General features: G+C 44.9%; 2 protein-coding genes across 13 annotated transcripts in view; one reads left to right on the forward strand and one right to left on the reverse strand.

The window, feature by feature from the left end:
- btbd10b (BTB (POZ) domain containing 10b) overlaps positions 1 to 6157 on the forward strand; it is a 65045-nt gene extending 58888 nt beyond the window's left edge. For all 5 annotated transcript variants that reach the window (XM_069903237.1, XM_069903227.1, XM_069903218.1 and 2 more), the window contains 2 exons: positions 3651 to 3761; positions 5186 to 6157. In XM_069903237.1, coding sequence (XP_069759338.1) covers positions 3651 to 3761; positions 5186 to 5493 — 419 coding nt within the window. In that variant the 3' untranslated portion in view covers positions 5494 to 6157. The remainder of the gene's footprint in view (positions 1 to 3650; positions 3762 to 5185) is intronic.
- A 1861-nt stretch (positions 6158 to 8018) lies between these two features.
- Positions 8019 to 27180, reverse strand: part of LOC138745853 (basic helix-loop-helix ARNT-like protein 1) — a 59144-nt gene continuing 39982 nt past the window's right edge. For 4 of the 8 annotated variants that reach the window (XM_069903284.1, XM_069903313.1, XM_069903266.1 and 1 more), the window contains 7 exons: positions 26508 to 26614; positions 24255 to 24405; positions 23065 to 23153; positions 20668 to 20776; positions 18618 to 18711; positions 12851 to 12950; positions 8021 to 9144 (listed from right to left, as the gene is read on the reverse strand). In XM_069903284.1, the coding sequence (XP_069759385.1) occupies positions 8987 to 9144; positions 12851 to 12950; positions 18618 to 18711; positions 20668 to 20776; positions 23065 to 23153; positions 24255 to 24405; positions 26508 to 26614 (808 nt within the window). In that variant the 3' untranslated portion in view covers positions 8021 to 8986. Of the gene's footprint in view, positions 9145 to 12850; positions 12951 to 18617; positions 18712 to 20667; positions 22504 to 23064; positions 23154 to 24254; positions 24406 to 26507; positions 26615 to 27180 lie in introns of those variants that run through there. The other 4 variants (XM_069903274.1, XM_069903293.1, XM_069903328.1 and 1 more) reach the window with 4 other exon arrangements.

Genomic DNA, 27180 nt, shown 5'->3' on the forward strand with positions numbered 1-27180 from the left:
GTGACGACTGGCTGATTTTTTTTTTATTCCCAGCTGCACTGTGGTGTGTCAGCAAGCAGCCCTTGAAATTTGAGCAACACTGACGAACCAAGAGTTGGATGCATTTATCACTGAACTGTGATTTGGTCTCTGATGTGCTGGCTCCTTGCCAGAGGAGTTCTTTTCCCTGAATGTTCAAAAATAACCAGTGTTTTTGTGTGAACACTGTCATTGTAGCATCTCGCTTAACAGTTTTCGCAATTTGAGAGGGACTCCGGGGACCTGAGCTATGGGGAGAGTTTAAGCTTTATTCCTTGGAGCGGAGGAGGATGAGGGAGTGATCTCATAGAGGTGTTCAAAATCATGAGGAGGAATAGATCGAGTGAACAGAGAGTCTTTTACTCAGAGTAGGGGAACCGGTAACCAGAGAGCATGGGTTTAAGGTGAGTGGAGGGGAGAGATTTGACAGGAACCTGGGGGGGTAACTTTTAGAAGGTGGTGGGTGTGGAAGGAGGTGAAGTCAGATATTGCTGCAGTGTTTATTTGGTCTGACACGTGGAGAGGATGGTTCAGAGGGATGTGGGTCAAATGCAGGGTCCAGTGTGGGCAGGGCATTTTGGTCCTGCCTTTGATTTAAGGAACCTTGACACAAAGGCTAGGTTTTGGCTGCTGTCTGAGTGGCGTTTGCACGCTCTCCCTGCGACATAGTGGGTTTTCCCCCACCCAGAAGCTCCAGTTTTCTCCCACATCCCAAAGACCAATGCACTGATGCCCCTAGTGTATCGGTGAAGGGGTGTTCTAAGATTTGGATTAATGTGAGTGTATATGGGTAGTTGATTGCATGGCCTCAGTAGGCCGAAGAGCCTGTTTCCCTGCTGTAGTTCTCTGACTCTATTAGGTCCCAAAGTACTTCACACAATGAAATGGGCACTGTCGCTGGTTCCTTCAGCTGTGGAGACACATTTGTTTGCTAAATGGATCCTTCACTTTCAACACTTCGCATGTTCATGTAATGGTTCCAAGTCTTGTTGTACTCCATTCCTCACCAGTCTGTGTTGTTGAAACTACGTCCTTCTGACCCAGCTGTGCAGCAGTTGAGACACGGCTGATATCCGGGTTGTGTGAGGCTGATCAGTACTGGCTACTGCCTCCTTTGGTCGATACTTTTGAGATGCAAAGGCTGTGGAGACTCCATAACCAGGAGTAGCAGGATCAGAAGTCAGATGGAACAGAGACTGGCAAAGCAGCCCAAGGGGAGGTAGAAAAGTTGTTTGAATCTCGGACGCTCCATGAAAGGTTAGGGGACTCTGGTCTTGTTGTGACTTCCAGAGGGAGCTGGATGATGACTCAAAGGAACTGCATAAAGACCAGTGGATGAAGGTTAAATTGTCAAGTCAAGTTTATTATCATCTGATTGTACAAGTGCAACCCAACAAAACAGCGTTCTCTGGTCCTCGGTACAAAACACACAGACACACAGCCAGACATAACACACATACAGGCAAACAACACATATGCAGGACAAGTATTCATCTATACAAATAAATAAATATTGATTCATGAATATGAGAATCTCAGAGGGTCAGTGTGAGCAGTTCCTTTGGTCGTTCAGCATTCTCACTGCCCGTGGGAAGAAGCTGTTTCTCAGCCTGGAGGTGCTGGCTCTGATACTCCTTCCCCGACGGGAGCAGCTGAAAGATTCTGTGTGCGGGGTAGAAGGGGTCCTCACAGATTTTGTGCGTCCTCTTCAGACAACAATCGCAGTAGGTCACTTCGATGGGGGGGGGAGGGAGACTCCAGTGATCTTCTCTGCCACTCTTATGGTCCTGTGGATTGACCTCCGATCCATTTCTCTGCAGCAACTCTACCACACTATTCTAGCAAGGAGGCATCATAGAACAAAGTAGTCCTGTGCTCATCTACAGTTCCACAGATTAGCCGATACAGTCCCCACACTTACTATTTTTTGAGGATCCTTGTGTACCTAATTGCACTGCCAATTTTACAGGCAGCTGCAGCTGGGGACAATTGCTGCATTGCCCCATGACACTTCTAAAAGGGATCCTGAGGGGGAACAAAGACAGGAAAGCTGATTACCATGAATTAAGTTCTCTGCTGTGCTCTGGTGAAGTCTTGTTTATGATGTACTAACCTCTGCAAAGCCAGAGCTGATTAAAGAAAGTGGGGTGCTGTGTGCTGTGTCTGGCAAAAGACATTGGAGAGTCAAGATGATGTGCGCGCTCAAACTGCCTCCTGCACATACAGAAATGCACAAGCACGTTTACAAGTACTCAGACGGCAGCAATAGAAATTCGCCAAGACAGTTTTATATTTAAAATGATATTTTATTAATCATCAAATATGTAACACTTTATCTAAATTGTCTAAATTTATCTAAACTTAACCCCCAACTATGTGCAACTATACTTAAGTGAGTGTGTTTGTGTGGAAAATATCCCAAACCATTTCAGTTCAGGCCCAATTCTGGAACGTAAATCTGAAATTCAGTGTTGACATGAAGACTCTTAAATTGATGCAAAGAAGTGTTTATGAATGAGGTGACAAACTGTTGTAAACTCACAAAATCCTTGTTGAGTTGCTTCATGAGAAATGTCCTTTCAGACGAGCGGCAGTCAAAACTCCCCTTTTCCTTTACTAGGGGAAATGAAGCACGTGGCTTTCACAAAGCTTCCAGAACCATTTCGTGGGTCAGCCGAAATTTGACCTTCCCTTTCTGGTCACAGTGTGGTACATGTGTCCCCTTCAAAAGTGATCTTTCCTTTGGCCACGGTGGGGCACACTCATCCCCACACCTTACAGAGAGAAATCAGGCAAATTGTCCATTACTACACAAGGCCACTTCAGCACAGGATCCCTTCAAAGAGATGCTGATCCAAGTGCTGCTTCTTTAAAATGGCCCCTGATCAAATAGTGTACTGTTTATTTAATATTTTGGTCACGTGGTCCCTGTACCTGTGTCCCAGGGCCTTCCTCTCTCTTCAGAAATAGCAAGTTTGAGAACCCGCTGCCCCAAGCCTGTCAACTCACAGTCTCTCTCCCATATCTTGCAGGGTTTCCAACTTGCATGGTTCTCTTAAAGTTACAGTCCCACTCAAATGAAAATGAACTAAAAATGGGAACACGTAATAATTCCACAAGGAACACAGTGTCCTTTGCTGTCCTCATTGTCCATGTGAGCCACTGTGCTCCTGGGCTGCCTGGTTTTGCTTCCTGAACCTTTTCTGTTGCAGAATCCCACATGACTGTCGTCGAGAGGCTGAAAAGCACCAGCCATGGAAACATAAAAGGAAAGCAATTGCAGGAAATGCTTATTGGGCCAGGAGGTGCATGTAGGGTAGGAAGCTAAGCTGAAGTTCAAGGCAGAGGACTTTGCATCACAACCATTTTTGTGACATTCTGGAGAAAGTTCAGTAAGATCTGAAATCTGTGCTCCGTTTCTCCACTTGCACACTAGTCCCCCGACCCGACAATCATTTCCATCACCACCACACGTGCTGGGAACTTGCTCAGTTTCATAAAGCCTGGAAATAATAACCTGACCAACTTACTTCCTCTCTGTACTGAACAGATGGATTGAAAGACCAATGTTTGAATGTAACCTACTCCCTTAATGAAATGCAACCATAGTAATGTAAATCTTGTCTTTCAAGTTATTTACAGCACCAAGTTGTACAGGTTCTTCAAATATATTGAGAACAGAGATGTGGCCAAGACTGTCCTGAAAGAGCGAGGATTGAAGAAGATCAGGTTGGGGATTGAGGGTAAGTTGAGGTTTTGCCTGGAACAACAAACACTCTTCTGGAGGAACTCAGTGGATTTAACAGCAGATCAAGTTTATTATCATCTGATTGTTCAAGTACAACCAGACAAAACCATGTTCTCTAGTTCCCTGTGCAAAACATGAAGGCACACATATAGCATAATACACATCCAGACAAACTACCTATGCACAGTACGTATACACAAAAATATTAAAATAAATAAACCTTCCCAAGTTTCTTCCTGACTTTCCCTGTATCACCCATCAACAGCTCAGTGTTCATTTTATGCCTTGTGGCCTCTTCCACTTCTCTTTTTCACCTCCACCACCACTGCATGTGCAGAGTCATCTATCTTGAGCAATATCACTTAATTTGTGTTAGTTGTGAGTGTTATCATCCAAAATGAACATCTTGTATTGCCCTCCTATTGGATGGACATCGTTCATTGCTTGCCACCTCCCTCGGATCATCTTGCCACAGTGCAGTGATTTCTTAGCCTGTTGGCTCCCAGTGTTAGTGTTGTAAACCACACTTTACTCACATTACCTCGCTGGCATTGCCCAGAGCCCAAGCAGGGAAGCTCAGTGCTGTTATCAGTCCACCATACTAGTGGGCAATTGGGATGCACCTGGCCAGAGTCCAGCCCAGACACACTACCTGTCAGTGTCCTACACAATCGCCAAGAGAAGGTTCACCACCACCTCAGACACTTCGTTCTGGACTCCAACCCCCTTGTCGCCCCCCCCCCCCCACCCACCTCTCAACCGCGGGGTGGCGAGGAGATTAAAGATGTGTGGAGCAATTTTATTTTTAACAGAATCGGTGCCTGAACTGGGCTGCCAGAGGTAGAGATAGATGGAAGCAAATGCGTTAGAGGCTGTTAGACATGTGCATATGCAGGGAATGGAGAGAGATGATGGTGGTGAGGCAGCAGGGATGTCATTTAATTTGGGTATCATGTTCATCACAGACATGGGATGAAGGCCTTTATGGTTCCAGTGACGCATCTGCCCCCTTTAATTTTACATAGCTGTCAGCTCACCCCCTCTGCTTCAGAGAACCCCAGCTGAATGGTCTCTCCTTGTGACTAACCCAGTTCGGTCTCCCCGCTCCTTCTCCTGAACTGTTCCTTGGGTCTTGGGTGAGAGTGAAGCACCAGCAACCTAGGTTAAAATTTGCCACCATCTGCGAGGAGTTTGTATGTTCTCCCTGAAACTTCGTGGGTTTTCTCTGGGTGCTCCAGTTTCCTCCCATCCTCCAAAAAATTAATTTGGGTGGAACTGGGCAGCACGGATATAAATGGTTAGAATTGGTTTCTACCTGCTGCAAATAAAATTTTAAAAATTGAATGCAGCTGAAACTAGGGTTGTAATGGCGGATTACAGTTCTCGGCTATGGTGTCACGGTTGGTCATGTCTATTTAGGGTATCCCACGTACAAGGAGAAAGTGAAGAAGCGGCCAGGGGGACGTCCCGAGGTCATCTATAACTACGTACAGCGACCTTTCATCAGAATGTCCTGGGAGAAGGAGGAGGGGAAGAGTCGGCATGTAGACTTCCAGTGTGTGAAGAGCAAATCCATCACCAACCTGGCAGCGGCAGCAGCAGACATCCCGCAGGACCAGCTGGTGGTCATGCACCCCACGCCGCAAGTGGATGAGCTGGACGTGCTGCCCCACCACCCTGTCATCAGCAATGAAGTCGACCTGGAGCCCCCGCCCCCTGCAGTCTGATGGCCTGAGGAAGGGGGGTGGGGGGTGGTGTCGGGAACCCCGCGAGCATGCTGCTGGTGACCGATGTCGTCGTGATGCATTTGCCCATGCAAGAGGAAGTGTCAGCGTCGCACACTCGTGAAAAAAATCATTGCTGTGAACAAGTTACCTGCTCCGTCTTAACTTCCAACTCGTGTTGTACAAAGAACAAGGCCAAAAGCTGCTAACTTTTCCTGCTGGGAGGAAGGGTGAGAGGAATGCAATTGTTTCTTCCATTCCTTTTTAAATGCACAATGTTACTTAACAAAGCTGTTGCAGTCTGAGTGTCTACATACTGGGGAATGGCTTTGATCTGCAATCATTAGTATTTTTTTTGGAAGCCATGTGTTTTATGAAATGCATTACATTTCTGCAGGTACAGCACATGGTAAAGCATGGCAAGGTTCACCAACTTGCCCTGCTGGTTTGAAGCATTTTGTTTCTCAGCTGTAGTTATTTCTTGGGGGGGGGGTGGGGCACAGAATACATCTCTTCGGTATCACTGTGCGTGGAGGCTAGCGCTGTCCCGTCACATCATTCTGAAGTTTATTTTAATTTCTTGAATTATATGTACATGTTGCAGGAGTGCTGTCTGTATTTCTCACACCTGGGGAATAATTATACAAATAAACATCACAAGCATTTCTCTCTGGATTCCTCTCATTTCATTCTGTTGTGACCCAACAGTTAGAGAGTTAGTAGAGGACGAGTGGCTTGTAAACCTGGCAAAATAAGAGTACAACACAGTTAATGCATTCCAAGCAAGTTCAGTGTTCTGGAAAACCACACTGTTCCAATGCACTTTAATGTACTATGTTCCAATCCTATAAAAGGGATATAGAAAACTGATCTTTATTGGCAATAAGTGAACATCGTTTATTTAAAATATATTTGTCTAATGTAGTTTAATCCTAACCCTAATCTAGGGGTTCCCCTCCATACAAACTGGCATTGTTCAGTAGTTTGGAAATTTGCTGACTGCTGTTTAAGAACAGATGAAAAAAAATCAGATTCCCACCAGTGTAAGGCAGCGTGCTGCGAGATAGTTCAGGTGCCCGATCACAGCGGGGACAGCAATAACTTTCAACACAGCCACTTAACTTGCTCTGTTCCACAGCTCAGCACCTATATTTCAAATATTTTAAACTAGTATTTTGAGGTGGTTTAAATAGCAAAATAATAAAACTTTAACATTGCAAATTTAAAATTGCGGGTCAGAAATTTCAAACCACATTATATCAAAACCCGCACTTTTCAAAACCGTGTTATACAGGGTATGCCTGTATTCAGTACTGCACAGATGCTATGTTTGAATTTAACTCAACGGATGCTAACTCCAACCACGCTCAAACTGGAAGTTGACGGCATTCTACTTCTGGCCAGCTTGTCGGTTCTTAAGTACGAGTTGTTTGTAAATCGAACGTTTTTAAATCCAGGGACTGCCTGTACATAACCAACATTTCAGACTTGAGCCCTTCAAGATCTGAGCAAAATGTAAACAGGCGCCTGAACAAAATGGTGAGGACAAAGGGACAGGCAGGAGGTAATAGAAGGATATGGGAGGGAGGGCACACCAGCAAACAGGGGGAGGAGGGATGGCTCTGTGAATGGAGAGCTAGAAGACAGGGCTGGGGAAGAGAGAGGTCTTGCAGAAACCAAAATTGCTGTTAATGCCATCTAGTTGAGAGTGCTCAGACGGAATATTAGGTGGTGTTCCTCCAATTACCAGGTGGGCGTGGTTTGGCAGTGCATGAGGCTATGGACAGGAATGGGGCGCAGAATTTAACGGTTGGCCACTAGGAGATCCTTGTCATTGATGCGAACAGAGTGAAGGTGCTCAGCTAAATGATTTCCCAGTCTGCGTTCAGTATTCCAACTTTCCTCAATTAATTCAACAAATAACTCGAGTTGCTACTGATCACTCACTTTGAGTGCATTATCATGAGGAAAAATGGCAGCACAGCCGCAGGTGTGGACCCATGGGGAGTGAAGAGCAGAGATACAGTGCTCCCACGGGATCCAAGCACCCAATCAACTGCTGTCAGCTCTGCACAGGCTTTGAATAGCCCATTAAAGGAGCCGACGAGTTTTATTTAAAATTCCGCAACCGTGGGATCTGCGCCCACGATGGCGACCTCTCTGAACAGCAGCAATGAGGGGTTGCAGACTCCAGGGAAGTGGATAACTGGCGGAGGGCAACAGAGGAGACGACCCGTGGGACGGTGACCACGGCAGCAGACCAGTGAGGAGGCTCTATGGCTGCTGGTGACTCGAGGCAAGGAGCCCATGAAGACTGGGCTCCTAGAGACTCCTGTCAGGGGCACTCGCGCTGGGCTGTGGACTGCTAAAGACTGGCTCGAAACTGGCAGATAGGGACAGAGAGTAGATGGCTGATGCACTCATTACTGGTTAAAAACTATTCAGCATGAGATCAAAAATGGAGTTATGGAGAGGTAGAGCATCCATTCTCAACAGGTCCCTCCCCACCCACGGGCCACAGTACATTTAAGTAAAAACCTCACATTAACTTAAATATTTTTTATTTAATCAGTAAGAGAACCAAATCAGGAACCAAAACTTGACTTCTTCACAGGCAAGGGGACCCCATAAACTTTGGGCAGAGTCCCAAGGGGGCCATCGCCCAAAAATAAAAGATGAGAATGGTTTGAATGCAAGATCCTAGCCCCGCCGTAATGATTATACCGGCAGATTAAGAGAATATTGAGGAAATAATGGGCAGTCTGTAAATGTTCATGTTCAAGTAGTAAAATACATGTCTACAACAAAGAGCAGAAGCTAGCTGGTTTAATTCTCCCATTCTTCCTTCAATCATGCTGATAAATTCTGTTTGCTTTGTTAGATGTCCATTTTCAAAATAAAACAACAACCAACAATGAAACATTGAAGGGAAGAGTACAACTTACAGAGAAGGTGGTAGAGTTAGATTGGAGAATAAATTAAAATATTTTATATATTTATATATACAGGCATACACAATCAGCAAGTCCCTATCGAAACAAACCGTTGCTTGGTGTGAATATCAATACAAATTGTTTACACAATATATACAAACATTATAAGCTTAAGATGACAAGTTTTTTTTATACACAATTTCTCCAAAAAATACTGTACCAAACTGCAGCTTTCAAACATTTCACAGCTATATGATAAATATTTATACATGTCTGGCATGAAACAAAAATAAAGAATTTTGTCAATTTTGCAGAAGAAATGATGTAGTGTTTAAAGACACTATGGTAGAGTTGGATTCCACCAAGAGATGTGCAAAGTTTAAAGTATCCTCGGTGTGCATCAGTGGGACTGAGCAACTCCAATGTCAGTGATTAGAGGGCAAGCGTACACTTTGTGGGATACACGTGCAGAGGTTCCAGTTCAGTGCAATATGTAGACAAGCAAAAGGACTTAGCAGCCTGGAGCAGCTCCATCAACACTCCGTACGTCAAGCACGGGGCGGTCAGAGGGGCCAAGGTAAGTCGCTGAAGTCGACCGGTCCTCCCAAGCCAGCATCAGCCTCCAGAAAACTCATGATCACAGCCATGGCTGCCTCGTCGTTACTGGGACTGCTCACTGGACGGTCCTCGACTGCGTCGAGAGCTAGCTGAGAGCCGCTGCCTGGGGAAGAACAGGACATGTGAGGGGAATGGAGTGGGGGAAACCCAGTGAAATCATTTAGCACAACTAACACATGAACGACCTCCATTAAGGCACAGCAGGCAACCATTTGACCAAAACTCAAGTAGTGGATGCTACCCCAGTAAATATACCATATATGTCAGCGTATAAGACAGAATTTGAACCTTAAAAATATCACTCCAAAACCAAGGGTCATCTTGTACGCCAAGTATAAATCCAAACCTTAATATCTTGTGGTTTAGAGATGGTTTCACAGCATAAAACACTCAGATCACGCCTACGGTCCTACCACTCAGCTGGATTAATAGTAATGTTATAGTAAAACAATAAAAATGTATTCTAAACCTGACTAACAACCTTAAAATAACAGCACAGCAAACTCAGATGCCATTGCACGCTAGCTGATTCTAGAGCAGCTTATAAAAGAAGACAACAAAGTGATGTCACTCTTGTTTATGTTACACTGGCTGAGAAGGTTTGGATGCATATTATGGCAGGTAAATTGATGGTATTTTGCCATGACTTGAAATGAATTGGCTAAATTTTAAATAACAAAGACTGTGTTGCTTTGTAGTGTACTGAGCAGTACCACACCACTGGTCAGTGGAATGGTTGACCAAGGACTGGGACAATAAGTTCTCTGGTAAGTGCCAGACTTGTCTTCTACAGCGAGTATAGCTCAAAACCTACATTTTAAGATGAAATTCACCAATCACCTTATGCACTGACAAATACAGTATTTAAGACGTGGTATGTGGGGATAAAGGTAGACAGGTGGAGATGAGTCTATCATCAGTATACATGCTAAATCTCTGCTCAGCTTCTATTCCAAAGAGGAAAGGCACAGCTTAATGGGCCCCTCATTCCTCCTCACTGTCACTCTACTGCACATGGGAGATGATCAACACTTTCACTGTCTGTGGAAAGTCCATGGAAACTTAGTGCAACAAATTTTCACGATGAACTTGTTCAGGTCATGAAGCAGTTGCCAGCTTTCTGAAAGTTCTAACTGATTAGTTCTAGACTTCTGGTGCAGTACACAAGTAAAGGGCAGTCAATGTTTCAGGCCTGAGCCCTTAGAACCATGAAACATTACAGCACAGAAAACAGGCCCTTCTAGTCTGTGTTGAACCATTATTTTGCCTTGACTGACTGACCTGCCCCCAGTCCATACCCCTCCCAACCATCTACCCGTCCAAATTTTTCTTAGATGTGAACATTGAGCCCACATTCACCACTTCAGCTGGTAGCTCGTTCCACACCCCCGCCACTCTGTGTGAAGGAATTCCCCAAAACTTCTCCCCATGTCCTCTGGTTTGTATCTCCCCTACCCTTGGGAAAAAGCCTATCTACATTTACTCTGTCTATCCCCCTCATAATCTCATATACCTCTATCTTGCCTCGGTCTGATACTTCCTGTGGATGCTGCGTGACCTGCTGAGTGTGTCCAGCACTTTTGTGTATTGCACTCAATCCCAGCATCTGCACACTATTGTTTAACTTTTCCCTTCAAGTTGAGCAAGGGCCCCTTGAAAGGAAAAGCTACATGGGCCAAAAGGTCCATTTCTGTATTGTAGCATTCTGTGGTTTTAAGTTAGATATGATAATCCAGCAAACATACCAGAGCGGTTGATGCAAAAAGCTACAAACTGGCAGAGTACTCCTTTAACATGTTTTAATCTAGACCAGTGGTTTTCAAACTGCTCCCTTAACTCGCATCCCACTTTAAGCAATCCCCATGCCATCGGTGCTCTGTGATTAGTTAGGGATTGCTTACGGTGGGATATGAGTGGGAAGGGAAGGTTGAGAATCACTGCTGTAGACCCAATTGTTACTGAAATATTTTGCTTAAGAAAAATTGTCATTCCACCCACATCCCACCTTAAGCAATCCCTTACTAATCACAGAGCACATATGCCATAGGGATTACTTAAGGTGGAATGTAAGTTTAGGGGGCAGTTTGAAAATCACTGATCAAGATAAATGTGAGGTTATCCACTCTGGTGGCAATAACAGGAAGGCTGATTATTACCGGAATGGTGAAGGGGAGCTGCAATGAGCCTGGGTTGGAATGCAGGTTCAGCAGGGGCTGCAGAAAGCAAACAGCATGTTGGCCTTGATTGTGAGAGGGTTTGAATACAGAAGCATGGAGGTCTTGCTCGGTGAGGCCACTCCTTGAGTATAGTGTAGTTTTGGTCTCTGAATCTGAGGAAGGACATTGAGGGAGAGCAATGAAGGTTGTCTGGTGTTCCCTGGGGTGGCAGGACTGACAGATGAAGAAAGATTGTATGGAGTAGGGTTATACTCATTGGGATTTAGAAGAATGGGGGAGAATCACGCAGAGATACAAAATTCTGACAGGATGAGACAGGTTAGATGCAGGAAGAATGTTTCTGATGTTGGAGAAGTCCAGAGGAAGAGGTCACAATCTAAGGAGAAAGGGCTGAGATGAGGAGAGTGAACTTGTGGAACTCCCTACCACCAAAAGTTGTTGAGTCCAGTTTGTTAATACATTTAAATGGGAGTTGGATGTGGCCCTTGTGGGTAAAAGGAGCAAGGGGTGTGGAGAACAAGCAGGAATAGTGGATTGAGGTCACATGATCACCCATGACAGTATTGGATGGCAGAGCATGTTAGAACGGCTGAATGGACTTCTGCTTTCTAGGTTCCTGAAAGGAAAACCTGCCAGTGTATCATGTTGACAGTGTTGCAGCTCTGTGTAGTCGGCCTGCTGCCTCACCACTGAGTGCCTCAAACTAATTGCAGTTACAGCTCTGATCATTAATGACACCAGACACTTGAAGCAGCATTTTGCTGGAACAACTGGCTGCTTCCTGCCATCCCTGAATCATCAACCGGCATTCAAGTCCTGTGGATTTTTACTGCCCTCCCAGCATTAAGGTGCCCTTTTGGTCTGTCAGTATCTGACTTGGAAATATCTGATTTTTTAAATGCTGGAATACATAACAGGACATTCAAAAACCAGATTAGTTTATCTCGTTGTTGATTTACTGATAGATCAGGAGCTGGGAAATGAAGAAGATTCTGTGCAGCACTAGTATTTCAGTTTCTCAATACTTAGATGTTGTTGGGACTGGAGGGGATTTGTTAGAGCAGGGGTGGCCAAACAGCAGCTTGCGAGGCACATGTGGCTCTTAAAATCATGAAAACCTTTTTTGTATTTTAGTACAAAATATATAACTACTGTTTAGCTATTTATTATGATTAATATAAACACCAATAAAAATATTTTAAAAGGAAAATTTTTAAAATCCTTAAGGATTTCATCCTATTTTCGTGCACTACTGAATATACAGTACTAACGTAATAGTCAAGTTTTTTGGATCAATTTTTCTGGTTAAATTTGCATGGGTCGATCTTTTATTTATTTGGGTCACATTTTGACTGCAGTAAGTACCTGCATTTTCAAGGCGTCATGAGCTCAGATGGGTGAGCGGCTCAGATGAGGGTCAATGGTCAGGGCATTGGTAGCTCCAGTGAGTGGGTGGCCGAGGTGAGGATTCGTGGTCTAGGCGTCAGGAGCTCCGGTGGGCGGGCGGCCGTCCGAGGCAAGAATCCGTGGTCAGGGTCCACGGATTTATCCCATATCACACCAACACCATGAATCCAGAGCTTGCAAAGATGAATACAGTTTCCCGCTGAAGGCAAAAGCAGAAGCACTTACTGAGCAGAGAGGAATTGTCAGTGTACGGATATCCTGTGTTCTCTGCCACTTGCCCTGGCCGAACTGTACTGGGCATGTCTGAAGCACCACCATTCATAATCTAAAGACAGAATAAAAATCATCATCAGGAAAAGGACCAATTAAATCCATCTTGACGATTAACCCATGAGTTGCACAGATACCAGGGAAACAGGAGCAGCTGGAAGTTAAAGGAAATTCAAAATTATGTAGGATTTAGATCAGTGGTTCTCAACCTTTTCCTTTCCACTCACATACCACTTTAAGTACTTCCTATGCCATCAGTGCTCTGTGATTAGTAAAGGATTGCTTAAGGTGGTATATCAGTGGAAAGGGCAAGTTGAGAGTCACTGCTCCAGACCCAATTGTTACTGAAATATTTTACTTGAGAAAAATCTCCATTTCCTTTGGAGTTATGAAACTGTGCACATAACGAGTCCATTAGGTACGATTAAAACAGTGTTTTCAAACATTTTCTTTCCAACCACATACCACCGTAAGCAATCCCTTACTAATCACAGAGCTCCCATGGCATAGGGAATACTTAAAGTGGTATGTGAGTGGAAAGAAAAAGGTTGAGAACCACTGGGTTAGACTGAGTGAATAAGTTTCTAGTGACAGGAAGCTCAGTTACTATAGGGCGCAGACAAAGTGATAATACAAGGGCAGCATGGTTTTCTCAAAAGAAATACAGAACATTGTTATGGTCTGGGACATCTGATGAATCAATGGCAGCAAATTCCAACCAGGAGTTGTTATAATATCAACCAGCTTTAGTACAATACCCTAACCACCTCTCGTTTCCTTTTTCCATTATCTGGTTCCCACAAGCATTATCACACAATCAGTTCCTACATGGTTATGCCAGGAAGAGCATAAAAAGAAATTGAATTGAAAAGGAAATTAACCAGAGCAAGAACCTTATCAGGTAACTTGAAGAGTGGTACAGCCCTTCAGCCAACCAAACTGACCCATCCACCCTCGTTCTATCGGCCTGTGTTTGGCTCGTATCCCTCCAAACCCATCCTATCCATGTATTTGTCCAATTTTTCTTAAACTGTCCATTAATACCTGCCTCAACCACCTCCTCTGATACTCCATACCCCCACCACTCCCTCTGTTTAAAAAAAAAGTTACCCCTCATGTTCCTGCTCAATTTCTCTCCTCTCACCTTAAGTTGCTTGTTACTGATTCCCCTGCTCTGGGTAAAAGACTCTGTGTTCAACCAATCTGTTCCTCCTTATGATTTTGTATACCTCTATGAGATCACCCCTTATTCTCCTGCACTTCAAGGAATAAAGCCCCAACCTGCTCCACTTCTCCCTGTAGCCCAGGTCTCCGAGTCCTGGCAACATCCTCGTAAATATTCTCTGCTCCCTCCAACTTGACAGCACTGAGCACAACGCTTGAAATAGGATCTTACCAATGTCGTATACAACTGCAAAATGAACTCTCCACGTCTACACTCAATACTCTGATGAAGGCCAGTGTGCCTTTTTTGACGATGCCATCTACCTGTGACGCCCAAACAACATAGCTGTAGTTCCACTTGTTGGTTTTGTGAACCCTTCTCCATTAACAATGGCGTGAAGCAAGGCTGCATTCTCGCACCAACCCTCTTTTCAATCTTCTTCAGCATGATGCTGAACCAAGCCATGAAAGACCTCAACAATGAAGACGCTGTTTACATCCGGTACCGCACGGATGGCAGTCTCTTCAATCTGAAACGCCTGCAAGCTCACACCAAGACACAAGAGCAACTTGTCCGTGAACTACGCTTTGCAGACGATGCCGCTTTAGTTGCCCATTCAGAGCCAGCTCTTCAGCACTTGACGTCCTGTTTTGCGGAAACTGCCAAAATATTTGGCCTGGAAGTCAGCCTGAAGAAAACTGAGGTCCTCCATCAGCCAGCTCCCTACCATGACTACCAGCCCCCCCACATCTCCATCGGGCACACAAAACTCAAAAAGGTCAACCAGTTTACCTATCTTGGCTGCACCATTTCATCGGATGCAAGGATCGACAACGAGATAGACAACAGACTCGCCAAGGCAAACAGCACCTTTGGAAGACTACACAAAAGAGTCTGGAAAAATAACCAACTGAAAAACCTCACAAAGATTAGTGTATACAGAGCCGTTGTCATACCCACACTCCTGTTCGGCTCCGAATCATGGGTCCTCTACCGGCATCACCTACGGCTCCTAGAAAGCTTCCACCAGCATTGTCTCCGCTCCATCCTCAACATTCATTGGAGCGACTTCATCCCTAACATCGAAGTACTCGAGATGGCAGAGGCCGACAGCATCGAATCCACGCTGCTGAAGATCCAACTGCACTGGGTAGGTCACGGCTCCAGAATGGAGGACCATCGCCTTCCCAAGATCGTGTTATATGACGAGCTCTCCACTGGCCACCGTGACAGGTGCACCAAAGAAGAGGTTCGAGGACTGCCTAAAGAAATCTCTTGGTGCCTGCCACATTGACCACCGCCAGTGGGCTGATATCGTCTCAAACCGTGCATCTTGGCACCTCACAGTTCGGCGGGTAGCAACCTCCTTTGAGGAAGACTGCAGAGCCCACCTCACTGACAAAAGACAAAGGAGGAAAAACCCAACCCCAACCAACCAATTTTCCCCTGCAACCGCTGCAACTGTGTCTGCCTGTCCCGCATCGGACTTGTCAGCCACAAACAAGCCTGCAGCTGACTTGGACATTTTACCCTCCATAAATCTTCGTCTGCGAAGCCAAGCCAAAGAAAGAGTTCCACAGTGATCCCCACATCACCACCATTCACTGTGGAAGTCCTACCCACAAATCCCAAAAAGCGACACTTTGCATTTCTCAGTATTAAATTCCATCAACAAGTCATTCCTCTTTTTGGCTTCCTACCAAATAGTGTTTCTTAATTTTAGTCAAATAACTAATAATCTGGCCTCTCAAATACACCTTTAAAGCATCCCATAAAATAAATTTACTTTGTACTGAATCTTTGTCTATCTGTGAAAAAAGTTTAATATGGTCTCTAATATATTCAATAAATTCAGGTTACTTTAACAATATCGTATTAAATCTCCAACAATACGTAGTTTCTACATTTTCAGAACCTTTACAAGAAATTAATAATAAAGAATTATCAGACAAAATCCTACTCTTATATTCAGCTTGTGTAATTCTACCTTGTAATTGAGTGGAAAGCCCTGCTAAAGGTAGTGGACACAGCCCTGGACATCACAGGCAAATCATTCCCCACCATCCAGAACATCTACAGGGAACGGTGCCATTGGAAAGCAACAGCGATCATCAAGGATCCACACCACCCAGCACACACTCTGCTCTCGCTGCTGCCATCAGGAAAGAGGTGTAGGTACCACAAGACTCACTCCATGAGGTTCAGGAACAGCTGCTCCCCCTCCACCATCAGACTCCTCAACAATAAACTCAACCAGGGACTCATTTAAGGACTTACTTTGCACATTATTTATTACTAAAAATTTGTTTTCTGTATTCCAGTTTATTTGCACTTCCCTCTTGTTCACATTTCTCACTTTTGTATAGGTACCTTTTCTTGGTACAATTTTTTTGCTCTCCCGATAAGTGGTGATTCTGCCTGACACACAGGAAAAAGAATCTCAGGGTTGTATGTGATCTATGTATGGAAACTGACAACGAAGTTTAAAGCAGTGGTGTTTTGGATGATTAATGTGAGGGGTGAGCAGAGAGGCAGAGGTTGGGACAGTGTCAAGGTAACAAAGGCAGAGATGAGTCTTCAGCGGCAAAGATGAGGAAGCAGGGTGTGGAGGCAATGTCCAAGGCTCAGCCTTTCACTGAGGGTCACCTGCATTGAGGAAGTGGAGAGAAGGCACAGACTACAGGCCAAATTGGTGCAAGGCTGTGAGTTGGTACAGCCATTCCTTGCACGTGCTTGGACATCTATTCATCTCCAAAGGTCACTGCAACTCAGTGAAGGTGATGTAAACTTGCCTGCTGATCTCTGTTGGAATGCTCCAAGTTTGGTCTCTTCCATGTCGAGACTCAGCAGGTTTAAAGAAAACCACCTGGATGATCAGATGATGAACCGTCTCCCACTACATGCAGAAACCAGGGGCTAACTGAAACAGGGGTGTTTCTCTGTTAGTTTTTTATGCTTTTGTTTGAGAACATTGTTCAGCCTAATTCCCACTTTGAAACTTTCCCAGGGATGAAGAAAGACTGGAGATACTAGGGTATTCATTGGAATGCAGAAGAGTGAGAGGGGATCTCATTAAGATGTATAAAATTCTGACAGGACTAGACTGGTTAGATGCAGGAAAATTGTTCCGGATGTTGGGAAAATAAACATCCCAGAACAAGGGATCACAGTCTAAGAGGAAGAAAGAGAAAATGTGGTGCAGGGCGCTGGGGAAAGGTTGGAGAGAGGGAGGAGAGACTAATTTGGGAGCGGGTTCTGTCCCCATACAGCATCCCAGGTGTACTGAGGCAGCTTGTAACTAGAGGTAAAAAGACTGAAATGCTGGAGGAAATTCAGCGTCTGTGAAAAGAAGGGCTCAGGCCCAAAACATCTTTGTCTCCTATGGATGCTGAAAGACTGACTGAGCTCCTCCAGCTTTTCAGTGGGTTTTTACTACCATCACAGCCCCTGTAGGCTTTTGTGTTTCCCTTGTAATTGGAAATAATGACCTCCTTCAGGGCACCAGTTCTCACTGTCTGAGGCACTAGCTCCACCCCATGGACAAAACGAAAACAGCAAGTCACCAGGTCCAAGGTTGTAACAAGATGGCAGGCAGATATGTTCCAGAAGTTGCTCTTGCGCTGATTTGACTGTACTTTATACTTGCACTTTATTACACTCAACACATGTCCGAGGACTTTTCCTAAAGCTAGCACATTCACGAAGTCATGTAATAGTAGAGTCCATATAATATTACACAGAATTTCCTTCTGCCTGCCAAAAGGCAGACCATCAGTCACCATTAATGTTGCCCTATGCCCCTTACAGTACGAGAGGAAGAGAAGCAAAACAATAGTGAAGAAAACACACCAAACTTCTGAAGAAGTCTGCAGAGATTTGGCATCAAACTTCTTCAGGTGCACTGTGGGAAATATACTGCCTGGGAGCATCACAGCCTGGTTTGGGAATTCAACTGCTCAGAAACACAGAGGGCTGCGGAAAGTGGCAAACCCTGGCCAGGTCCATCACAGATTCTGACCTCCCATCCACTGCAGACATCGACGTGAGGCATTGCCTCAAGAAGGCAGTCAACACCGTAAAGGATCCCATCACCTCTTCTCACTGCTCCCTTCAGGCAGAAGGTACAGAAGTCTGAAGACCAGCACCTCTAGGTTCAAAAGCAGTTTCTTTCCAACAGTTATCAGGCTCTTGAACCTCCCCTTGTTGCAGTGATCAGGGACTGCTCCGACATCACAAAAGGACTGTCTGCAGCATTGCAGTCACTTTCTTTTTGCACTAGGATTACTGTGAACTTTTGCAAATCTCAGACTGATAGAATGTGAGACTGAATCCCTCTGACTGAGACATTCCTGGGTCAAGAACTCAGCCAAGGCAACTGCCTCACTTTCCGACTCTGGGACGAGGTCCAGGGCAGCCGGAATCATGGGCCTGGGAGCAGGAAGGACAGACACTGGAAACTGGGCCAGCAAGAATCATCAGACTGAGCCCCCCACCCCCAACCCATTTTGATTCAGTGGTCTGGGTATGTTAAAGGAAGAAATGAAGCCAATATCCTACCTTCTTGCCCACTGGAGGTGTTGCGACAGGGGGTGGGGTGCTGATCACATTAAGTGGGCTGGAACTACAGCTGGAAGGGGAAGAACCTCTGATCCTTTGAAAAACAAAGACAAGGAATTCAATAAATTGGAAAACAATGTTTAAAAAAAAATCAAATTGCAGCATACAAGAGGTGGTCATTTCACGCATAATACCGGAACCACCTTTTCGAAAGAACTCTCAACTCGCCCACACCCCTGCAGGCATCTCCCCTCTGTAAATTCCCAGTGACTCTGCCTCCAAAGCAGTTCCAGATCACATTCACAGCGCAGGAAGAATTTGCTAGAAACGTGAGGACTGCGGTAGAGATTGAGGAGAAACCAGAGGAACTCAGCCAGTCAGGTAGCATCGAGAAAGAGTCCCGTCCCGAAAGGTTTCCTCACCATTTTTCTCCGTTGACACTGCCTGACCCACTGAGCCACTGGAACCAGTTTTTTCTTCCCTTCTCAGTCTAAACCCCTCACAATTTTAATCACACATTTCACAAACAGAACGCAAATTTGTTCTTTTTAGACCTACGGCACAATAACAGGCCCTTCTAGCCCACGAGCCTGTGCCGCCAAATATACCAATTAACCTACAACCCCAATACATTTTTTGAAAGGTGGGAGGAAACTGGAGCATCTGGAGGAAATCCACACAGACACAGAGAGAACGTACAAACTCCTCACAGATAGCATTGGATTCAAACCCAGGTCGCTGGCGCTGTAATAGTATTATGCTAACCGCTACACTAACCGTGTCGCCCCACATGATTGAGACATCCCAGAGAACTTCATCACTGAACCACTTGGGTGAGTGCTGTGGGAATGTGGCAGCCATCTCCGCAGTTGGAAACATGATTTTACAGTTCAGTCACTGGACCACCTCATTCATGCCTGCCTGATCTCATCCTACAGGGCTGCATATGGTCCATATCCCTCAATTCCTTTCTTATCCTGTACCTGTTCCAATGTTTTCTTTTCATGCAACTCTACCACTTCCTCTGACAGCACGTTCCATATATCCACTGCCCTCTGTGGACAAGGTTATCCCTCGTCTCCTCTGGCCCTTAAATCTATGCCCTTCTCTTTTCAATTCCCCTATCATGGGAAAAAGACCATGATCGTTCACCTTATCCATGCGCTTCATGGTTTTACAAACCTCACTCTTCTACTCCCCAGGGAAGAGGGTCCCAGTCTATCCATCCTCTCTTTATAACTCAAACCCACCTCATGAATTTAAGACAGATAAATTTTCGAAGAACAGGAGAAAGGATATGGGAAAAGGCCAGTGAGTGGATCTGAGTCCAGATCGTGAATGGAGGAGCAGGCTCGATGGGTTGGATGGCCGACTCCTGTCCTCTTTCTGATGTATTGTATCTCATGAATATTTTCTGAACCCTTTAGATAAATCACATTCCCCATCAAACGATTGGTTACTTTTTTAAGTAATATTGGAGAGATAAATATTGACCCAGAACACGAGCAGGGGAAAGTTGGAACCTCGGCTTAACATCTCATTCAAAAGACACCACTTCCATCAATGCAGCACTCCAGCACAGAAACAGGCCCTTCGGCCCATCTAATCCATGCAAACTATTATTCTGCCTAATCCCATTGACCTACACTCATACCTCTCATCCATGAACCTGCCCAAATTTCTCTTAAAAGTCTAAATTGAATCTGCATCCACCCCCTCCCTGGCAGCTTGTTCCACTCTCACCTCCCTCTGAGTGAAGAAGTTCCCCTGAAACATTTGCTTTTTACCCTTAACCCATGTCCTCCAGTTCTCATCTCAGTGGTAAAAGCCTGCTTGCATTTACCCTATCTATACATTTCATCATTTTGCATATCTCTATCAACTCTCCCTTCCTTCTCCAACGCTCCAGGGGATAAAGTCCTAACCTTCTCCTGGGGAGATGTTCCCCACTGAACCGTGTAGATGTAATGCCAAACAGGCTCACAAAACTCTGGACACTCCACACTCCGGATGAATTCATTGTCCAGGCTTTGAGTTATGAAATCCTCACCTTTGAAGCTCCAAAATCTCTTCCGCTATCATCCGGCCGATTTTCCCTGCTCCTGCACGAGCCCCTCCAGGGATTCCTGGGACGGTTGTGATGGCACGCTTCGAACTGGCTGGAAAGGAAAGATAAGAGGGAGAAGCACAGTCTGCCCAACACTGTTACAGTGCCAGCAACCTGAGTTTAAATCCCACGCTGTCCGTAAGGAAATTGTACGTTCTCCACATCTCTGATTGGGGTTTCCCCAGGCTCTCTGGTTTCCTCCTAAATCGTACCAGGATTGTAGGTGAATTGGTTTATTGGAGTGGCGTGGGCCGAAAGGGCCGGTTACTGTGCTGTGTGTCTAAGTTTAAGCACTCCCTTGTCCTGTAGATCATCACCAGAATGATATTGTCCTTGACTAGGGGAACAAGTGAAGGGAGCGGGAAAATCGTAGGCAGCCTGGCCATATATCACATCAAATAAGCTAGAAACAATTGCAGTGCTCCTAGACACTTCTCCTCCAGAACATTCTACAACTCTCCATCCACTTTAACTGGGCCATTCTCAACACAGGCAACACTTGGCCTCTTCTCCTTTCCCAATATCTGACCACCCATCCACTGCAGACATCTACGTGAAGCGCTGCCTCAAGAAGGCAGCCAATATCATCAAGGACCCCCAATCACCCTGGGCACAACCTTCTCTCACTGCTCCCTTCGGGCAGAAAGTGCAGAAGCCTGAAGACCAGCACTTCTAAGCTTAAGAACAATTTTTATTCAACAGCTCAAGCCCAAAATGTTGGTTCTGTATCTTTATCTTTGCTACATGAAGGACATGGTTTGACCTGCTGAGTGTCTCCAGCTTTCTGTTTTTACTTCAACCATGGTGTCTGCCGACTTTAGTGTTTTACTTCAACAGCTATCAGGCTCTTGAACTTCCCCTTGTTACACTGATCAGGTACTGCTCCGACACCACGAAAGGACTGCCTGAACTTATGCAAAGTCACTTTTTTCCTCTCTGGGATAACTGGAAATTTATTATCTATTTATTGTCTCATTTAATTCCATTCAGTGTGCCATTGCAGTTTTTCAGTCGTTTTCATAGTTTTTACGAAGTACCTGTTGATCTGCAAGTAAAGATTTTGATGAAGATCTACATTGTACAAAACAATCCACTCATTATCCAGCTATTCACTGGCATGTGTTTCAATTCCCTGCTGTTGCACGAGGCTCCTAGTGTTGCCATCTCTGTGAGGGGAAATTGGAAACCATTAAGCAACAGCCTACTGCCGGTCTGTTCCACTCTTACCCCTGACCTCGGCCTGCCCACACCAACCCAATGTAGGGAAACAGGAGGCCATCTCATCCTCCACCTGGACACGGGCAGCCTACCACACTTTGTTTCTCAAGGCAGAGGTAGCACCCATTTAGCCCATTAGGATAATGCTGGCTCTTCAGAGTATTTTGACAGAACCACTCCCCAACTTGTTTCCCCCGACTTGCTCTTCCTCTCACACATGCCATCTCACCCCAATTCCCTTGCCACGCACCCACACTGATTAACCTACCGACCTGCACATCTCTGGGATGTGGGTGGGAACCAGAGCACCTAGGGGAAACCTACCCAAACAAAGGCAGAACTTGCAAACTCCACACAGACAACACCCATGGTTAGGATTAAGTGAGGCAGCTGCACCACTGTGCCCCCCTCCTTGATATAAAATGGTAAACTGAGTGAATAACTTTTTATTATTTTAAAACCAGCATGAGCCAAGAGGATAAATGCCGGCCTTCTGCAAACCCCAGCATCTCCTGTTAGTGGGCAGAGGATCTTTTGGACTTAGTAGAGGTCTACAAGAATCTGGAAGGTAGTTAAGGTAGACAGTCAGCAACTTTTTCCCAAGGCAGAAATAGCAAACACAAGAGGTCATCAACAAGGGAAAGGGAGGAAAGTTTAAGGAAAACATCAAGGGTACATTTTTAGATTTAGTTGTGGGTGCCTGGAATGCCTTGCCAGGGGTGATGGTGGAGGCTAAGACATTAGGGATATTTAAGAAACTCTTAGACTGGTACATGGATGGAGGATTATGGGGTAGGGAGGGTTTAGTTTTTCTTGGTAGGTGTATCAGTATATGGGTTGGCACAACATTGTGGGCCGAAGGGTCTATAAATTGCTGTGATGTTTTATCCTGCTGAGAAGTTGGGAAAATATCCTGAATTTTTCACCCAATGGAGATTCTCCATGAGGGCAGTGCACCCTCCAGTTTATTCTGTAGCTGTTAGCATGAACTTCAGCATTCAGAGTCTCCAGTATGGGACCTCAACACACATTATGCACCATCTCTGGGTTCAAACCACTATCTCTTTTACAACTAAAACAAAACTTCCACACACTGCTTTAAGTTAAAATTCACTCCATTACCTTCTCCTGCTTGTAGCAGGCTGTCCATGTTGGGAGGAGTGTTGGCGAGAGGCAGATTCACCGAGTCCCCTCCATCCAGTGAGCTGGCACTGAAATTACACAACAGTGGTCTACGATTAGCCCATTCCTTTTAGGAGTTGGGTGCCTGTAGACCGATACTCTTTTAAACTGCCTAGACATGCATGAATTTCAAAAGAGAAGCAGACATCAGAGCAAGAACATCAGGTATCATAGCAAAACACACTCTGCAAGAGGAACTTAATGGGTCAGGCAGCATCAGTGGGAGAAAAAGAATCTTCAGGGCTGTATGTCATGTATGTACTCTGACAATTAATTAGAACTTTGAACGTTTCGAGCTGAAACTCTTCATCAAGTTGAATCAAGTCTTAATCAAAAGACTGGGAGTGCAATCCCCTACAGATTCCAGCATCTGGCATCTCTCGTGCACCTCCAGGGTCCCATGAAGAGTGAGATTAACAGGATTTTGAATGCCAAAGGAGGCACAGTTAGTGCAACGCTATTACAGCACTGTCTGTAAGGAGTTAGTACGTTCTCCCCATGATCTCCGTGGGTTTCCTCCCACCGTTCAAAACGTACAGAGTTGTAGGTTAATTGGGTCAAATTTGGTGTAATTGGGCAGGACAGACTCGTGGGATGGAAGGGCTTGTTACCGTGCTATACTCTAATTTTTGTTTTAAGGGAATGGGTGATTGATGAAGAGGATCAGCAGTGGCCTGCCTGGAAAAGGTTCTGCTTTTGAGTTCAAAGCTTTCCTCTTTACAAACTTCCTGTTGGCCTCTGTTGGAATATTATAGACATAAAGGCCTTGAAAAAGGAGCCAGAAGAAAAGGTGAGCGAGTCAAGGAAAAAAATTTCAGATTTTGGGACCCCACCACTGAAAGAGCAGCTACCAAAGATAGGATTAAGGAACCCGAGAAAAATAGGAGACTAGAATTAGAATGCAGAGAATTGATGGGAGGTGAAGATTGTAAAGATGGGGTAAAGAGAAAGTACCAATAGAAATGTCAGATCCAAGAGCTAAGGCAGCCAGCAATCACAGGGGGTAGAGGGACCTGGTGTGAGGCAGGACAGGATGTGCAGAAGGCAGATACACAGTAAGTTTGGGAAGCTGATTAGAGCAGCAATGGCAGTGTGAAAAGACTGACTCTTCTCCAAAATGTTCCACTTACAAGACCACAGTGTTTGTGGAGACAATATACTCGACCTCCTTGGTCCAAGGGTTCAGGAAGCTAAACCAGTGACTGCGCAATGTGATGAAGGAACCATCTTTTATCCTGAATTTGTAGCAGCTGGTGGTGATCTTGTCTCTGCTCTGTAATACTGCAAGATAACACAATCAGACTGACATGCAAAATGCCAACACAATTTATCTTTTATTTACGACATAGTAGAAGCCGATTCTGGCTATTTAAATCTGTGCCACCCAATTACCCACAGATTAACCTCTCACAAGGGTGGGAGGAAATGAGAGCACCCAGAGGAAACCCATGCAGCCACGGGGAGAATGTACTAACTCCTTACAGACAGATTCGAACCCAGCTCACTGGCGCTGTAACAGCATCCACTAACCACTCCACCCAACTCCAACTTTATTAAGCATTGCATAACTGGACCTAGGTTCAGAAAGATATTTAGACCCAAACACTAAATTTGCTGTTGAGAACATTGGTGGATAAGTGTTTTCTCCACTTGTCCCCTCTCCCCTCACTTCTCTGCCTCTGTGTTCAACAGACAGGATTGTTCATTCATTTTAAATCCTACACATGAAACCCAATAACTACAGGGTATTTTACACACAATAAAGTTGATTTGTAGATCTGCAGTTATCACAGAGGGTAGCATTCTCAGAAATAACAATAGAAAACACACCCTAATTGGGCACTGTAAATCATCCCAGTGTGTCGATGAGTGGGAGAATCTGGGGGAGTTGATGAGAATATAGAAAAGATTAAAAAAAGGATAAATGGAAGATTAGTGTCAGTGGGTGGTTGATGGTCAGCACAGACTTGATGGGCGAATGGCCTATTTCTATGCTGCGTGCTCTATGAAGAGGTTTAGGGAAGGAATTCCAGGGCACGTGGCCAGGGCTGCCCGGCAACAAGTATGAGAGTTTATTGACATACACTTAAGTACAATGCACAAAGGCACCGAAATTCCTGCTCGCTGCAGTCACACAGGTACGCCACGGTACAACAACTACACTCTCATATGCCAAATGATAGAAAACAGATGATAAATATTCACAGTGATAAAAAAGTACAATTCAGAAATGTACAAGGAGGCAGAACTGGAAGAACGCAAATGTCAAAAGCATGGATCACAGAGAAGGGAAGGAACAAGATGATCCAAGGATTGAGACCAACATTTTAAACATTGAAAATGAGATCAATGAAATGCAACAACTCCAGGGTGATAGCTGCCAACTTGAAGAAACATTATTTGCCCCTTTATCCTGGTAAAGTACACAAGCTCTGACAAGGTCATTAGCCAGGCATTTCAGAACATAGAACATTCCAGCACAGTCCAGGCCCTTCTGATGTGGTGCTGACCTACATAAGCCTACTCAAAAAAGTAGGCCCTCCCCACCTCATAACTCTCTATTTTTCTTTCATCCATGCGCCTCAGTCTCTATAATGTCCCTATTGATCCAGCCTTTGCCACCACTCCCGGCAATAAATTCCAGGCACTCACTAACCTCTGTGTAAAAAAAAAAACACCCCTGTCATCTCCCCTAAACTTCTCTCCCTTTACTTTGACCTTCCAAAATGTCCTCTAGTATTTGCTATTCCCACCCTGGGAAAAAGATGCTGACTGTCTACCTTATCTATGCCTCTCATAATCTTGTAGACCTCTATTGTCACCTCTGAACCTTCTATGCCCCAAAGAGAAAAAACCCAGCTCTGGTACCCTTGCCTCTTAAGACATTCTCCAATCCAGGCAACATCCTGGTAAATCTATTCTGCACCCTCTCCATAGATTCCACATCCTTCCTGTAATGAGGTGACCACAATATTCCAAATGGTGTCTCACCAGAGATTTATAGAGCTGCAACATTACTGCACGACTCCTAAACTCAATCCCCTGACTAATGAAGGCCAGCATACCATAAGCCTTCTTAACTATCCTATCAACCTGCGCAGCGACCGGAACCTTGAGAGATCTATCGATTTGACCCTCAAGGACCCTCTGTTTTTCCACACTGTTAAGAATCCTGCCATTAACTATGTACCCTGCCTTCGAGTTTGAAGTGCATCACTTCACACTTACCGGATTGAACTCCATTTTTCCTCTTCTTCCTTCTCCATGGATGCTGCCTGGCCTCTGCACTAGTTCCAGCATTCTCTGTTTTTATTTCATTCCCCACACCTCCAGTATTTTACTTTTGGTGCATTATATCAGTGAGAAAGCATCTTTTTTTTTACCTTGTCGATGGCACTCAGCAAGGTGCACTATATCATCCTGGTGAAAGTACTCATAGCACGATGTCCCAAGCAACTCTTGTGGCAAATATCCCAGAATCACGGTTGCCCTGTTGATAAAAAAATTAAATTCTTTCATTACTGTACAGTGCACTGAAAATAAACAGCTCTAGAGTCCAAAGTGCTTCAAAAATCCCAGGGGTGCTCGAAAGCACCTTGGCCTCTTCCCAAAGTTCAAAACTCTTCCGTTAAGTATATAACCATTGCCAATTTTTGGAAGTTTCTGATGCATCCATTTTCACTGCCCTTTCAGATTGTTCATTCCAGAGAACCATAGCTTTGTGTAAACCAGTTCTGCACTTCTTTCAACAGTACACAAATGTTCTGGAGAAACTCAGCAGGTCACACAGTATCCACGGGAAGTAAACATTTGTCGAGGTTCGGGCCTAGGCCCTTTGTCAGGAAGGGAAAAATCCTCTTCCCTCTCCTCCTATCCCTTCTCAGCTTCTTTCTCTGTAGTGGCTATAATTTACCTGATATACACAATCAAAAGAATGCACTCGCTCATTCATCAGTACAAAATGGAGTCAATCATCTTTAATCTTCTCAGCCACATTCCATAAAACTCTACCCAGCCAAACCCCCTGACCATCTCAATGGCTCTCCATCACAAAGG

This window comes from Narcine bancroftii, chromosome 1 (assembly GCF_036971445.1).
Source record: "Narcine bancroftii isolate sNarBan1 chromosome 1, sNarBan1.hap1, whole genome shotgun sequence".
NCBI lineage: Eukaryota > Metazoa > Chordata > Chondrichthyes > Torpediniformes > Narcinidae > Narcine > Narcine bancroftii.